At 50.7% G+C, this 13,402-nt stretch overlaps 1 protein-coding gene across 1 annotated transcript; it reads left to right on the forward strand.

Annotated features, from left to right (window-relative positions):
• Positions 1-6,540: 6,540 nt before the first annotated feature.
• Positions 6,541-12,568, forward strand: LAG3 (lymphocyte activating 3). Its single transcript, XM_056481991.1, has 8 exons — positions 6,541-6,733; positions 6,963-7,134; positions 7,277-7,503; positions 7,774-8,031; positions 8,211-8,504; positions 8,831-9,097; positions 9,369-9,484; positions 11,964-12,568. The coding sequence occupies exons 1-8, from the start codon at positions 6,679-6,681 to the stop codon at positions 12,069-12,071; spliced, it is 1,497 nt and encodes a 498-aa protein (XP_056337966.1). The 5' UTR covers positions 6,541-6,678; the 3' UTR covers positions 12,072-12,568.
• Positions 12,569-13,402: the final 834 nt, after the last annotated feature.

Below are 13,402 nucleotides of genomic sequence, written 5' to 3' on the forward strand. Positions count from 1 at the left end.
TCAAGGACATCCTAAGCTGCCACTCATACCAGGTCAGCGTATTTGAAAGCCAGAGAGGAAGTGATTCTCACAAATAACCCAATCTGTATTTGAACTCATTTATACTCCTGGCCTCCTCTAACAAGAATTATACCATCTTTCTGACACGGAAAATAAATTTCCTTTTGTTTGCAGTAAAGTTGCTGCCTGAGCTCAATGCTGTTTTCTTCAGATTAGGTAGAAGAAATCAAACACCTCAAGTTCATTCATTTCAAAGCAAGATCCCCAGGCTCTCAAGTGAGATTTTTTTTTTTGGTACCACTCTTCTAAATCCTTTTCCGTTTTTCCACATCCTTTTTCGAAATATGGACACATTCCAGTAACTTGTGCTGTAAACAGAGGTAACACAATCTGTTCACTCTTTGAGATCCATTTTATGCAGCATGTTATCATCTAGCTCCCTCCCTGGAGTCTTGTCTTCCCAGGATACTGTATTCTGTTCTGGAAGTGTGATCCACATACTTTTTTCCTCAACATGGAACCTTATGTTTGAATTCTAAGTGTGACTTTACCAGGGGTCTTAGGAGGCAGTGGCTTCCCATTAACCTTGCCAAATATATGCACCATGCCAGGAGAGACAGTCACACCTGCAGAGCTCTCAAACCCTCCTAACCATGTTTTGGCAGCAGAAGGCTCCATGGGCATTTGGATGTTGAACAAACCCTGTAGCAGCCTAGCACTGGAAGCTCACATAGTCTGAATTTCTAGGATACTTTCATCTCATCAGCAAAGGGTCTGAAGTATTTACACAGGACACAAAAGCATTATCTGCTTTATCTTCTACTCTGTCCCATGCTGTGCAGCTAAAGAGAGTCCTTTGGTCTTTTGTGGCTTTCAGAGGAGAACCTGGCAGAGAGACCTGTTACAGTGGAGAGAACTCTTCTCAGCATGTATTCCTCCTGGAGAATGGAATCTGATGTCTGCAAACAGAAAGTTCTTAGAACCAGGAAAAAATTATAAATGGCACCAAAAAAAATAAATAAATCAAGCTTAAACTCGTGTTTGCTTTATGTCACCTCAATTGTACCCCAGCTCCTGGCAGAACTTTTTAATATTTAGTTTGGTTTATTCTCCATTTTGGGAGCCCAGATCTCTCCCAGCCCTCATCATGACACAGGAGACCCCACCCTTCGCTGGGAATTTTAAATTTCATTTACAGTTCCAACTCTTTGGTGCCAGCCTCCTTTAAGGGTGAGGAAGGATCAGCCTCACACCAAGAAAGCCTGTTGTATGTGCCAGGCATCTTCCAGCATGGTGAGAATGGGGGCACTCCAGAGCTAGCCAGCTCTCTGCAGTGCTGAAGGCAAGAGCTCAGCAGGCAGTGATTATCCACAACTGGGGGTGTTCAGGGATTGCCTGAGCAGCCCAGTCTAGTCTGAGAATCACCCTGCTGGGAGCAGAGCCTGGAGTGGAGACCCAGAGGTGCCTTCCCACCTGAGTCTTGCTGTGATGCTGTGAATAAACAGGTGGGTTCCTTGGGTTTTGTGGGGCTTTTTCTTAGTGGGGCTGTCTCACAGAAGTATACAGAGTGCTACCTGCCATGAGGTGCCAAGTGGAGAGGAAATTGAAAAAACAGCTCAGCTGCCAGCACCCTCTGAATTGCAGTCTGGCACACAATCCTGTTAAGCCAGCACAAATGCACAGTGCTGCAGAGAGGGGAAACCCCATCCTCCCTTTCATCTCTCCTGCTGCCTCTCTTTTGTCAACACTGATGAGCAGTGGAGAATTGATCCAGCTGAAAACTAAACTATAAAGGAATATATCCATTTTGATTTACAATGAGCCCTTTCAGTTTAAAAATGCACCATCTCCTTCCCTAGCAATTCTTTGTTCAGAGCAAAGTGGCTGGGGATCACCAAATCAGAGCCTTTATTCTCTTCAGGACTATTCTGGAGCACTGCTGTGCTCTTCCTTGCTGTGCCATCACCCACAGCAGCCTTCCCTGTGGCTGTACCCTCCTGCAAATGATTTCTCATAGCATCACATGCTCCTTTAGTTACCCTACACTTTTTCATACCTAGCTTTTACACTAGGAAAGAAACAACATATTCTCTAAACACATTTACTGAGTGTTTGCCTGCAGCTTCCAGAGATCCAGTGCACCATGAGACACGGGCTCCTGTTCTCCTGCCATGATGCACCATGAAAACACAGCACATGGGTCAGATCTACTTTTCACAGCTCCTGAGGATGCATGCAACTAAGCCTAGAGACCCCTCTGTGCCCTGAACACCAGTAGAGACCCATGGTACTGCCCAGAGAAGGACACAGAAAGGGTTTGAGCCCCAGGAGCAGAAAGCAGAACCTTTTGTGGTGATTTTTATACTGTCAGTCAAGAGAAACAGCAGCAATAAGGATATGAGCTGAAATATGTGGATCAAGCTTTCTCTCTTGGCATCAGGAGAAATATTATTGTTCCCCCAGATCTGCAGCTGGGTCTTAAGGCCAGCAGACACAACCCCCATCTATTCTGGGGGTCCCATAGGACAAAACATCTCCAGGAGAAGCAGCTGTACAGTCTTCTTGCAAAACTGAAGAGACTGAAAGTTGCACATAAGAAGGGGCTTTTTTGCAGCCTGTTGGGGGAATCTGGGTGCCCTGGTTTTTGCTGTCTGTCCAGCATCAGCCTCACAGCCTGCCCTGCCACCACCTGGCCAGCATGTGCTGAGCTCCTGGGTGCCTCTTTGCTCTTGAGAAAACCCACTGCAGCCCTGAGGTGTTTGGGAGGCTATTGCATATTTTTCCATTGGATTAAAAGCACAAATGCTGCAATGAGAGATGAGTCAAAATGTAACCTAGCCTGCTGCATGGATTTTTGTAGTTAATCCACCTCACCCTCTGTGTTGCCAAACACAGGGCCTGTGGCATCAATCACTTAGCTAGATCCAGGGTACTGATAAGCCATCACCATCTCCACAGGTAGTTTTGGACGGCCAAAGGGGATCCTGCAGCATCCCATCTTTCCTGCAGGAAGGATCTTTTGAAAGAGAATAGTTACACACTTCTCCACAGCGACTGCTGGCCAGATACAAGATGCCAGCTGCCAAATATGCCCATGAATGCCACAGATTCCCTTCATTAATTAAATCACCAGGGTGTTTTTTAGAAGAAATGCAGCCTACACCTTCAGTCACCACCCCCCAGTGCTGTTCCTGACTTTCTAATTCAGGTTTCTCTGGGATATTCAGCCGTCTGCTGAGGATTGCTATTCAAAGGATGCTCACCTTTTCGTACTGCAGAAAGAGGCTGCAGATTTGTCTAAAACCCCCATCAAGCTAAGCTTTCCTAAAGGTTTTCCTGTGGGATTCTGAGAAGCAGGCCACCACATCAGCAGCCTGGAGCCACTGCCTCCCTCAAAAAAGGAAGTTTGTACCCACCCTCAATTCCATGCGCAGAATGCATCTGGGGTTGGTGCCTTGGTAGAAACCACCATGGCCCTCTGTGTGGCCCTCTGCCCCAGGGGGGCTCTTTGGATGTTTCCCCACTGTGCATTTCACACTAAGCCTGCCAAGATGTGGGCAGTGCCTCTCTCTGCTTCAGTGCTCTGCTGCCTGACCGTGTTGGCTGGGGAGCCACTGCATCTGTCCAGGAAAGGGCTCACTCCTTCCCCTCTGCAGCTGACCTTAGACCTCTTCTGACTCCCTCAGCTTCCCAGGCAGTGCCAGAAGTCCTGCAGCTAATCCCAGTCTGATCCCTGGAAACCCTGCTGCCTGTGCAGGTGCCTGCTGAGCACCAACCTGCCCAGCAGCTCTTGCTCACACCACAGCCCTGCCAGACTTTCCCTTCTGTTTCCCCAGGTGTGGCTGCTTGATGTTTACAATTCCTTGCCACGGAGTTATTAGTTATCTCTTATTAGTAAGTAACTTGTTTTTGCTTGCTGTGTTTGCTTTTGCACTGGGCAAACAGCAGTCAGGATGTTTTACATGAGGTCCTTCTGGTGAGCACTTTATCTCAGGAACACCCAGACCAGCTGATAACCCAGGCTACAAGCCACAGTGTGGTTTCCCAGATCAGCTATAGTCCGCAAATAAATTCTGGAGCACCTCAGAAAGACAGCATAAAGCAGAAGTGACCAGCTTCAGACTGGATGCTGCAAGGACCAAAATGTGAAAGTGGAATCTCTCAGAGAAAAACATGGTGTCACAGTAATCTGGAAACACGACCAAAAAGTCCTTCAGTGACACTAACTCGATGATACTGCAGAATAGTGTTTTCTATTCCTGTTTTTCTTGCTAAGGGCAGCTGCATCTGTAAGACAAGGCAAGGCAGACGAGAAAAGCAATGTGCTAAGGTTGTGCACAGGGTCTCTGCCGTGGGTGCGCCTGGATCCTGGCTGAACCTACTAATGCCTGACACAGACAAAGGAGCTTTCAGTGAGCCGGGCTCCCGTCTCCCTGCCCCTGGCCACTCCCTTTGGAGCCTGCCTGTCGTTTCCCAGGGCTCTGCCAGGGTCCCACAGGTGCTTGCCAGCCAGGGGACCCAGGCAGGCGCTTCTGAGAAGACGCTCCCTGCTGATCTCTCTCCGGTCACTGCTATCTCTGCGCCGGGGTCCTGTTCTGGGAGATGACGAAAATGCCATTCGAGGGAGTCAGCATTTAAAGTGGGTCGCTAGCCAGAAACGTCACCGTGCCTTTGCTAAAGATAGCCTGGTGCTGAGTAAAACGGCGCCTCCAAACCCTTCATTTCACGACGTGCTCACTCAGCACAATAAGCCCTGGGTCCCAAATGCCCCCCCAGCGCCAGGCGATGCCTGTCCTTTTCCCGGGCTGCCCGTCAGTCCCGTGGGACCGCCTCTCGGGAAGCGGCAGCGGCATGGAAACACATCCTCTGCTTCGCTGGTCCCTACAGGAGACAAGCATTTCCCAGAGCACGGATTCCACTAAGGATGTTTTGGGGGGCGAGAGGGGGATGGCCAGGGTGCCAAGGCTATGAGTGCAGGGAGGATTGAAATGAAGGGGGACAGCAGCGAGCTCGGTGTGCCCCCGAAAAAAGCCCGGAGAAGGGGAGCAGAGGGTGCTGGACTGTGGAGCCATACGTGTCTCCCCACCACAGTTCCAGCTCCCCCCTCTCTCTCTCGTCTTCACCCACACACTCACACCATTCTTGCGCTGCTGATTCAAGGGAAAGAGATGTTGATGTTTTCTGCTTGAACTGGTCACCACAAACTGTTTTTCTTGAGCAGGAGGAAAAAACACCCCCTGACAGCTGTCACAAGTTCTCCCCTATCTTCACTTGTCTCTTCCTCTCTCATGCAGTACCCGAGGCTCTGTCACACAGGAGGGCATGAAGGGGCATGGGGGCACCTGTACAAGGTTGCACCTGTATACCAGCCCCACTACTCCAGAGCCACGTGGGATGAAAGACCTGAGAGCTGACCCTGCAACAGAGGTCTGCTGAAGAGAAGCACAGCACTAGCTCTCTTTTGTCCCCCACCTTCACCACACAGCTAAGGAAAACAAGAGGGCAAGCAAGAGTTCCTTCTACAGTCAAGAGGTGGCCACTATGAGTCACCTCCCTTCCCTCAGCCTCAGAAAAAGCCCAAGCCCTTGATGGATGAGCCACATGAGGGGCTTGGGTGTTTGACACCCATCACAAAGGGCTGATAAATCCGAAAGACTCAGAGCCAGTGGGTTGCTGGAAACTGTGAACCACAACAGTGGGGGTTCTCTGAGACAAAAAAGGGGGCCCAGGATGAGGCACATGGATGGAAACATATTGCCCTGTGCAAAGGCCAGCAGCTGCATGGGGGCTAGGATGAGCCCCCTCAGCACATGGGCTTGAGTGGGTTTCCCCCAGAGCTGCTGGAGCAGGAGGTTTCCTTCCTCTCACCCCTCAGAGTGCAACAGCACACAGCCCCTCTTTTCAGTGCTTATTTCTTCTCTCTGGATGCTCCTCTCTGTCTCCTTGGACCACCTCAGCGGTGTCCCATACTAGCCCAGACTCTGGATTAGTGAGTCACATGTGTCCTGGTTGGAGCTCAGCACAGACCGTTTCCTCATGCTGCCTGTGAACTGACCAGTGAGAAAAAAACACTAAATCAGCACGTTTGAAAGATTAAAGAAGGAGAAAAATTATCATAATGAGAAAAACAACAAAAGAACAAACAGCAGACAAAAGAGACCAACATGTTCTCAAAAGCCCTGAAACAAAGAGAGAATCTGTAAGAGACGGGAAGATCAAACCAAAAAAGGTAAGAGATGAAAGAAAAACATGAAGGGCACTTGCTGGGAAGTGTCTTCTACACTTTTTCCACTGGCTATATAGAAGCGAAACTTGTAAGAAAAACAACAGCGACCCAAAGAATTTCCACTGAAAGATGCTTAGAGCAGTGTCTCTGGTCCCTCCCTCCTCTGCCCTCACGTGCCTCAGGCTCCCACTGGTTTCTTGCTCGTGACGCATCTTCTTAGTGATACGAGGAAATTCGCTGCCCACCTGCAATATAAAGGCATTTAGGGAAATGCTTTGATCACAGAGAGAGAGAGAGCATGAGGGCAAGCACATCCCACTGACCCCTCTGTGCTCACCCACCCACTCTAACAACCTTCTGTGCCCATGCCTCATTTGTGCTGATCTCTTCAAGCTTTGGACCTCATCAAGCACACAACTGAGTGAGAAGCAGCCCCTCCTCTGGATGCCACCATGAGACCGGTGTCTCTGGGGCTGTTCCTCACCTTCACTCTGCTGCCTTTCACTGGTAAGAGGGGCTGAACACATAGGGGAGGGCAGAATAGCTCCATGATTGGAATTTGGGTGTAACTTGATCCCTGGAAAGGCTGGAAGGGAGAATTTCTGCCCTTCCAACTTCACAAAAGGTGGCCAGATATCATGCTGTATTTAAACCATCCTGACAAAGATGGCATCCCCATCCCAGGGTGGGATAACATTGAATCCCACTCTTTGCTCAACTCTCCATCTTGTTACAGCTGGCTCCATCCTACCAGGATTATTGGAGGGGAGAAGCAGGGAGCAGAAAGTGTGGGTCAGAGAGGGCAGTTCAGCCGTGCTGCCCTGCCACTTGAACCCCAGAAAGACGGGGGAGAGCCCAAGGCAGCTGTCTGACAAGACATCTGTGCTGTGGAAGCGGCAAGGGGGAAGGTATGCCAGCGCCAAAAGGGATACGAGTCCTTCTGGGGGAATGGAGGGGTTGGAAGCCCTCTGAGCCCCTTTCCTCCTTCCTGCGCCCTCCCTTGCTCTCATGTTTGCCTCGGCACGTGCTGCTCACTTGTCCTGCTTCCAGTGTGCCCCAGGAGCCGCACGTGGTGCTGGAGTTCGGCTACTCGGGCCTGCAGAAGACAGCGCTGCGCATGAAGCCCCGGGTGTCGCTCCAGGACTCCAGCCTAGGCAGCGGCAACTTCTCCCTGCGGATCGACCCCGTGCGGAGCCGGGACGCTGGGCTGTACGAGGCACAGGTGAAATACAAAACAGAGGTCCACAGCTGCCACGTGGAGCTGGGGGTGATCACAGGTAGGAGAGGGCGGAAAACCTGGAGAATGTTGATTTTGAGGCCGGGGAGGTTTTAAAGGTGGGATAGGGTGGGGATGCCGTGTTTGGCAGGGCAGGTGAGGGCACAGGCAGAACCCTCTGGAAAGTGCAGTTTCCTGCTGTCTGCCCTCAGCTCTGAAGGGAGACCTGCCTGAGGGACAAGTGGGGACACAGCACAGGCACAAAGGGCTGGTTTGGTAGCTCCCCTGTGACCTTAGCTCACAACCCTCACTCAAAACCTTCTTTTTGCAGTAACCCTCAGTCCACCCAATCCGGTGATAGGAAATGAGCTGCTCTTGATAAACTGCAACTCCAGCCACCGGGCCAGCCTTGTGGAGACATGCTGGTTCCATGACAAGCACCCAGGCCCCACCTCCAGGACCTTCTGCTCCTTGTCCAGGACTCTCTCCATCCTCCATCCAACCATGAGTGATGCGGGCTCCTGGCGCTGCCAGCTTCGGTACTCTGATAAGGAGATAATTTCTGCTGCATTCAACCTGCAAATTCTAGGTCAGCTCAACCTCTGTGTTGATACCCCAGCACCCCCAAGCTGATACCTTTGATGTGCTGGCTAACCCCAGTGGCCCCAGCTTCCCAGCTCCCACCTTGTCCTCACTTCCCAGGTCAGTCACCTCTCTGAGAAGCTCTTTCCAGGCACCAGCCCACATTGTCTTCTTTCCCTGGCTCAGGTTTTGATGGCCCATCCAACCCTGTGGTCTATGCAGCAGCTGGCTCTGCAGCCGACCTACCCTGCAGTCTGAGCTACCTTCCCAGTGCCTTTGGCATGGGTGTGGTGACAGCCCACTGGAGCCACCTTGCAGGAGGACATTTGCAAGACCGGGGCATCTCCCAGAATGTGAGCAGCAGAAGCTTCCCGCTGCATCTCCCGGCTGTGGGGCTGGGTGATGCAGGGCAGTACCGCTGCACTGTCTCTCTGGGACACAGGACAATCAGCAGGGACGTGACCTTGGCCGTGGTTACAGGTGAGAGGAGGTGCTTCACCCCTCTGGGGTCCTTCACTGCATGTCTGGGGAGCAATGGGCAATGAGCATGGGCAGCTCCTGGTCATGGGTTCCCACCCCAGGGCAGGAAACAAGATCTCTGTTCAGGGCATTGCACTGCATTGGACTCTGTTGGAATCAGGGAGTTTCCTGGGTGGCTTGATTATTCCTCTTAAGAATGAGAAAGACAAAGAAAATAATTTAGAGGAAATAATAAAGAAGAGATGCAATAGAAGAAGGATGGATGAGGAAGAGATGTGGACATGCCAGTAGTCTTTCCTGAGGTTACTTTTTTCCCTTTGCCACAGTGACTCCGAGCATCCAAGGGCCAGTTTCTGAGGGGAGTCGTTTGCTGCTCATCTGCATCCTCACACACACCCAGGGACACGAGCGTTTCCAGTGGACACACCTTGACTCAGCCCCCACTAAGAGCAAGCTGGCTCTGGCTGCTCCCCGGATGGGACCTACCTTGGAAATACCCCAAGTGTCACAGCAGGACACAGGCACCTGGGAATGCAGTGTGTATGGCCCAGAAGGCAGACTGGGAGCAGTGGAATATGACCTGCAGATCACAGGTACTGTCCCCCATTGGTCTGCAAACAACTTCTTCCTCTCACCCTACTTAGCTCTCTGGTGCCCTTTCTTCTTTCAACCTCATCCTGTCCTTCTCCCCTTGGACCACTTGGATCCCATCTTCTTGTCATCTTCTCTTAGCTTTCACAGTTCCTTATGCTGCTCCTTCCAGTTCCCCACACACTCTCCCATTTTGTCTGTTGTGCAGTCCCACCCTTTCCTTGCTGCCAAACCAACCATCCCTTCCTCCCTAACTCTGTTTCCTCCTCACAGGTGCCCAGGTCTCCAGCGCTCCCTCCATCTTCAGTGGGCAGATTACTTTTGGGCTCACACTCAGCCTCTTTTTTCTGCTTGCTGTTTGTGTTCTGGCTCTGGCCCTACAAAGAAGGGTAAGTGTCTATCACCCCATTTCTGTTATTTTTCCTGTACATCCACCCTTATCTGACCTTCCCCAGATTACTCCTGAGACAGCAGTGAAAGGTCCTGGGGACACAGTGGCCAGAGGAGGTATGGGGGTGGAGCAACCTGCTGATGGTGTCATGGACACACAGGGAAAGCTGTACCCTGGGCATTGGCAGGTCTGGCTAACCATGGCATTCCTCTGGGGGCAGGTCAGACACCTCAGACGAGGAAGAAAACCTCCTAAAGGACAATCACAGCCCAGCTTTGAAAAGCTTCATGCTTATTCTCTCAGAAATCAAGACCTGCTGTACTAGAGGAGGGCCAATTGCCAAGCTTTTGTAGATGTCCTCTCTCATTCCTTAGCTGGATGCTTTAATGTAACCATCTCCTGTTCTGTATCAGTGCCTGCAGGTGCCCAGACACTGATATTGATGCTGTTGTTTCTGGCTCAGCCCTCACACCTCAGCTCTCAGCTTCTGGCAACTTAATGCCCTTCATTTGCTCAGCTTGTTCCAGTACCTCGACCTCTGAAAACTCTGCCCCATACCTTGCCTTTTTGATACTCCAAGACCAGGCCAGGACTAATTCTTCCCCAGCACGTCACTGGAAAGAACCGTGCAAACAAGTCAGACCGTTTCTCTGCAGTTTTCATATTACTGCTCTGCAAATTAATAACATGGCAAAATCGTCCTTCAGGGTTTCCTTTTGCAGTCAAGGGACACCTTTCAGGAGGAGCTGTGATACAGCTGCCTCCTACTGAACCTCATGGAAAGGGGCCACGATGACAATTCTAGTGGGGAAGGGGCTGGGTGATCAGAGCAAAGTAAGTTGAGCCTGGTGAAAGAGCTGGGAGCCTTGAAACTGCCTTGAGCTGAAGGCGAGGGATGTGACAAAATTGATGAAAAGTCTTAGTAAGTCCCAGCGGCTGGAGACTGAAGGCAGGCAGCATCACAAAAGAAGCAAGCTGGAAATTTTTTAAAAACCACTGTGGGTAGTGCAAGAGCAGCTTGTGACAGGTTCTTTGTCATCTGTCCTTAATCAGCACTGATGGTAAAGGATAATATGAGGCAGAAATCTACAGTTTCTGTGTGACTCTCTGAAGTGTGCAAGTCCAGGGCAAGGTGATCAGAACCAACCTTTCTGGCCCATAACTTGGTCTGGAACCCTCTGACAGTGTACCTGTAAAGTCTCAGCTAGCAGGAAATGGGATACCTGCATGTCCAGCTGTTTGCTTAAACAGTTCTCATCCCGCCAGGATATTCCCCACACCAAAGCATTCCCATATGTCCCCATGGCCCTGCTGTGCTGAGCAAGCCAGGCTCCCATGTTGCAGCATGGCTCCTCTATCCATGGGTGTTCCTCTGGATGGCCCTGCTTTAGCAGAGGGGTTGGACTGGATCATCTCCAAAGGTCCTTCCATCCCCAGCCAGCCTGGGATTCTGTGATTCACACTCTTCTCTGCACAGACTCCCCGCTGGGCTCATCCTCTGTCAGAGTGCAGATGAGGTGCCTGGAGCAGAGATATCAGCTCTTCTCTGGTTCTCTCCCTCTCTCTGCTGGCACCCTCTGAGATTGCATTTGCTGTTCCTGGGCTGGTTGGAAACTGGATGCTCCCCACAGTGTATCATGCACACCTGTTGGGCTGTTAGGAGCTCATTAGGAATTCCAGTTCCCTGATCCTACCAATGTCTGATAGGTACTGTTGCATTCCATTGATCCTGTCATTCAGGTTAGTGCTCCCTTCTCCTAAAATATTTGTGTCTGTCTTGCATGATATTCTCATCCTTTTTCTTCCAAATGAGGCTTCTCAACTTTATCAGCTGCCTGACTCATTAGCACTTTCACACTCTCTGTGCCAATAATGACTGGTCTTTGAAGACTTGTGCTTTTCATTTCCCTTCAGCCTGGCAGAAACCTGTCAGCAAGACCCCAGTTCCTTCCTCTTAGCTGAGATCACACCTACCATGCCATTCTCTAACTAATCTCATCCTTCTTGCTGTACTGTCTGTGTGTAACCCTATACTGCTATCAGGAGCCCTGAGATCTGCCCTCGTTTTCACTATCTAGAAAGTCACTTGAGATAGTGGTTCTGTCTTTAATTTGTTCTTACCTCATTTTGAGTGGGCCTTCATGCCTTTATTGCCTCTGTCTGAAAAGGTGGTGTAAAATCTGACATATCATCAAACCTGACAGTGGCCTGACCATTGCCCAGATCAGCCTTTGCTCTCCCTTAGGCATGTGCTGCCTTTGTTACTCCTTATGCCCATGACACGGAGGATGGTGTTGAGGGAGCCTTCCCCAGAAGAAGTTGCATGTCCCAGAGAGTGTCTTTTTCCCTGGCTCTGGGAGGGAATGGGAGCCTTGTGGTTGCAAGCATTAGGACTGTCCTCCATGGCAGGGAGAAGGCCAGACTCGTGCCATTCAGTCTCTCTCCTGTGTCTGATGCAGCCTCTGCTTCCCTTTCAGGCACGGGCTCCTGCCTTCCCAGCACTGGAAGGGATGTGTGCAGTCAGTGTGCCGTGGAAGTCCATGGAGGAAAGCCAGAAAGGGAAGATCCAGCAAACAGAGTGCTGATGGAAGCAGGGGGCATTGGGGCTGGTCTGCATGGGAGGATGAAACTCTGTGTGCCACGAGAGTGAGATGGGCACCATGCAGACCTGTCAGGAGGGATGAGGGATGGCACGAGCAGTGCAGGGGACCTTGGCAGCTCTACCTGCAGAGGGGCTGGCAGCTGCAGCCAGGGCAAGGCAGGTTACCACTGCAGTCAGGTGCCAGCAGCAGAGATGCTTTGGAGCTATTGGGAGTATCTGAGCCAGTAGCTACTGCCTGCTTTGGTGCCACATCTCTGTCCCACTCTTTGCCCCTCTTTCACAGCCTCTCTCTCAGCCTTTCTTGGGTGGAACCCTTGGATGCAGTATATGGCTGGAATCCACCTCCCCTGCAGTCTGACAATGTTTTTTTCCCCCATGCTCACTCTGTTCTCCTCTCCCTCTCCCTGCACTGCCCTGCTCACTGCCCTGTTGCACATTTTGAGCATTTTAATTTATTAGAAACTAATTTTAGAACTTAAAATAAATCCATATGACAAAAAACCCCACTGACCCCTGTGTGTGCTTGTGGAGGATCGTGCCTATTTGGAGCCAGGTACACTTCTGCCTGTGTGGAGCCAATTCTAAGGATTTTGCTGCCTTCTCTTTCTCTTTCAGTTCTGTTTTATTGAAGTTGCCTGTTCGCTTCTGACATTTTCACAGTGGGGAAGGGGAAATTAAATGTCACTAGAGAAGGAAGAATCACAGGTTCAGTCTCTCCTTTTTGCTGCATTTCAGAGCCTTCTTTTCTTTTTTTCTCCCGTCTGACTGTCCTTGTTCATTCATTCATTTATTCCTTTAGTCCTCACATTTTCCTGAAAGATCTACAAGTGGTATTATGGCTCTTTGTCACTCTTCCTGCTAAGGATGTACTTAGCAATGTAAGCCTGAGTCTGCCTCTCAAGACCTTCAATGCATCTAGGTTTCATGCAGTCAGGGAATGCTCTTCACGTCCCCTCTGAGCAGTGTGGAGGCCTGTGGTGCTGCTCCTGAGCAGCCATTGGAGGCTGCCCCAGAAGGAACACCTACTGCTAACAAGAGTCACAGTGTGATTTCTCCCATTTGGGTCCCCAGGCTGTGGCCGTTCCATGTTCATGATGGAAGATTCTCTTGACTTGAGAGGAGGTCACCACAGCCAGGCCAGCTTTTGGTTATTTCAGCAGGCACATGAACAGACCTTCTTACTGCCACCTTCCCTCCCCATAAGGTTCAGGCACTCAGGCAGTGAATGCACTCAGGTATCCTTAGACTGCAGGTAGTGCAGCAGCAGCCAAAAGTCACAACTACCCCACTCCAGGAAGCTCACCTGGACTCCAC

The sequence above is a fragment of the Oenanthe melanoleuca genome, chromosome 1 (genome assembly GCF_029582105.1).
Source record: "Oenanthe melanoleuca isolate GR-GAL-2019-014 chromosome 1, OMel1.0, whole genome shotgun sequence".
In the NCBI taxonomy this organism is placed as follows: Eukaryota; Metazoa; Chordata; class Aves; order Passeriformes; family Muscicapidae; genus Oenanthe; species Oenanthe melanoleuca.